Source organism: Oratosquilla oratoria, chromosome 28, assembly GCF_046742065.1.
Source record: "Oratosquilla oratoria isolate Oo_2021 chromosome 28, ASM4674206v1, whole genome shotgun sequence".
Taxonomy (NCBI): domain Eukaryota; kingdom Metazoa; phylum Arthropoda; class Malacostraca; order Stomatopoda; family Squillidae; genus Oratosquilla; species Oratosquilla oratoria.
In genome coordinates, this window is record NC_134804.1 from 37890327 (window position 1) to 37892826 (window position 2500).

Genomic DNA, 2500 nt, shown 5'->3' on the forward strand with positions numbered 1-2500 from the left:
TGTCTCGAAAAGGAGAATGAGAGGGGACCTAATCTTCAAAATTATCAAAGGAATTGAAAACATGGATGTGGAAAAATATTTTAAAATTGACACCTCCAACGTAACTAGGACTACTGGATGCAAAATTGTAAGTAAACATTTTAAACAGACTTGGCCAAATACTCTTTCTTCAATCACGTTATTAAAATATAGGATAGTTTAACATACAACGTCATTGATTGTTCCCCTATAGAGGTATTCAAAAAACGTCTCGACTAGAATTGTTTTACTTATAATTAGATTATAGAGACATTTACTTAACTACAAATCCCCGTCTAGTATTATTTTACTTCTAAATAGATTTAGATTAAGTAACGAAACAGTCTCATGAGGACCAGTAGATCTGTTGCTGTTCGTTTGTCCATGTAACTCCATGTAACTCCACTCTGAATCCGAACTTGACGGCGTTCCCCGTTTAAGCACAGACTCTTCATTACAACTGCCCTCTCATCCTAGCTCCCTGCGTTGCCTCTCACTCACTCCTCCTCATCAATTCAAAACCCCAGTAATGAACAAATAGGATATCAAGCCTCAAACTGTAAATCCTCTCTCACCCTGCCAGCCTACACCCTCAGTCTTCAGTTCATAATTGAAGATTCGGTATAACGTCGCGAACTTCTCCTATTAGGAGGCTAGGACGGTACCCCATGACAGAGGACTTTGTAGCCTGAATTTGAATGAACCATACCCTTGGTCCAATTCGCTGGTGGCAGGATTCGAACTGCTGTCACCTCGACCTCCGCCGTAAATGACGACCTTCTAACCCGCTCGGCCAGCGAGTATCATACCTCAACCAAATCACCCCCTCCTACCACCATCACTACCACCCCTACCATCACCGCCACATGGCCCAGCATTCCTCCTTTCAGGGGCAACAGAGAATGTGAAGGACTTACACATGGACAGAGTCACGAAGTCGATGCACTTCTCCTCCTCCCGCTTGCCGTAGATGATCGGCGCGATGCAGACCCGGTACTTCCGGTGCGGCGACAGATCAGAGAGCGTGAACGGCGGCGAGTCGATGGTCAAGGTCCGCGTCTCGAACTCCGGGAGCTTCGAACACTCACCGTCATCCACACTCTGTCCAAAAAAAGAGCTAATCCATCAAGGAAAGGGATATCATAAATATCGACAAAATGTCTCACGTCCCAGTAGCGGTGCTCTCTACACACATCAAAAGAGAGAGAAAAAAAAAAAAAAAAAAAAAAAAAGGGAAGGGAGGACCAAAAACATCAGCATGACGGTGGTAGGACAGCAAATGAGTTTATGTCCCAGTGGTGGTATTGTCTACACTCGGCATCATCGACGCTCTGTCCATAAAAAATCTATCAAAGGAAAAGAACATCATAAATAGCGACACGATTGTGGCAGGACAGCCAAATGGCTCATGTCACGGAGCTCTCTTACCTTTATAGCCACAACATACTCGTAGTTCTCCCGATGCTTATCGAAGTTGATGCGTGCGCTCGTGGCCGAGGGCGTGACATCCAGGTTTCGAATTTGCCAAGGAACTGGTCCGTAAAAAAGACATAAAATACTGTTCGACAAGAACAAGCTACTGTAAATCTATTCTGCTATATGAACAATCACTTTGTCAGTGCACGCGAGCATATATACAATGATTAAAACCACTGAAATATTACGCTGTTGTTGTAAGCAGAACGATGTCAAGAACTTCTTCTTGTCCTCCCCTGTGAATGAGCCACTCACGTCATAGCAAGTGTCCGGTAACTTCTCCTTGACGAAGGCCGCGACTCCATTGGAAGACCCTGGACCCTGGCTACCTGGAATGCACGAACAAGATGTACTCCGTCGTTCTCCACCATATTCTTTGGCCAACTCGCTGCTGAACTGCGTACTTTGGTACGGAAACTGGAAGTCTTAAGAATAATTCCAATTGAAACAGCCGTTACTTTTAACAAAATTTGTTTGAGAAAGAACTTCCTGACTAATATACACACATACACACACATACAGATATACACACACACACATTATATATATATATATATATATATATATATATATATATATATGATATATATATATATGGAGGGAGGGAGGGAAGGAGATTTTTTTTCTGAAGCATTTTTTCTTTCCAAAGGAAATTGTCTTAAATTATATCTGTAATTCACTATTGAAAAGAAACTTTGGCATGGTCCACAAAGTAAAATGTTTTAGTAAGAATGCATTTTCGCACCCCTTGGTGCTTCTTCAGTGGCAGTTAAGCGAATGAACATCGTGGTCAAGTCTGAGTTGAGGGGAATAAATTTAAATGTTTTTGACAGGTTGGGATTTTATTGGACTATACTGTTCTCTCTTTAGCTGGATGCCCCGTGACGTCATCAGTCTCTGCTGGCCCTCCGAGAAGTGGGGACCACCTAACACGGGGGAAAAACTCAAAATCTGCTTGTGTGTTAAGGTTGGGAGATAATTTCTTTATAAGAGAGTTTCAGTTATA

General features: G+C 42.5%; 1 protein-coding gene across 1 annotated transcript in view; it reads right to left on the reverse strand.

The window, feature by feature from the left end:
* Positions 1-2500, reverse strand: part of LOC143040319 (uncharacterized) — a 29112-nt gene that overhangs the window by 13989 nt on the left and 12623 nt on the right. Inside the window, exons 4-6 of the mRNA XM_076211217.1 lie at positions 1683-1823; positions 1447-1550; positions 936-1119 (exon numbers count right to left, since the gene is read on the reverse strand). Coding sequence (XP_076067332.1) covers positions 936-1119; positions 1447-1550; positions 1683-1823 — 429 coding nt within the window. The remainder of the gene's footprint in view (positions 1-935; positions 1120-1446; positions 1551-1682; positions 1824-2500) is intronic.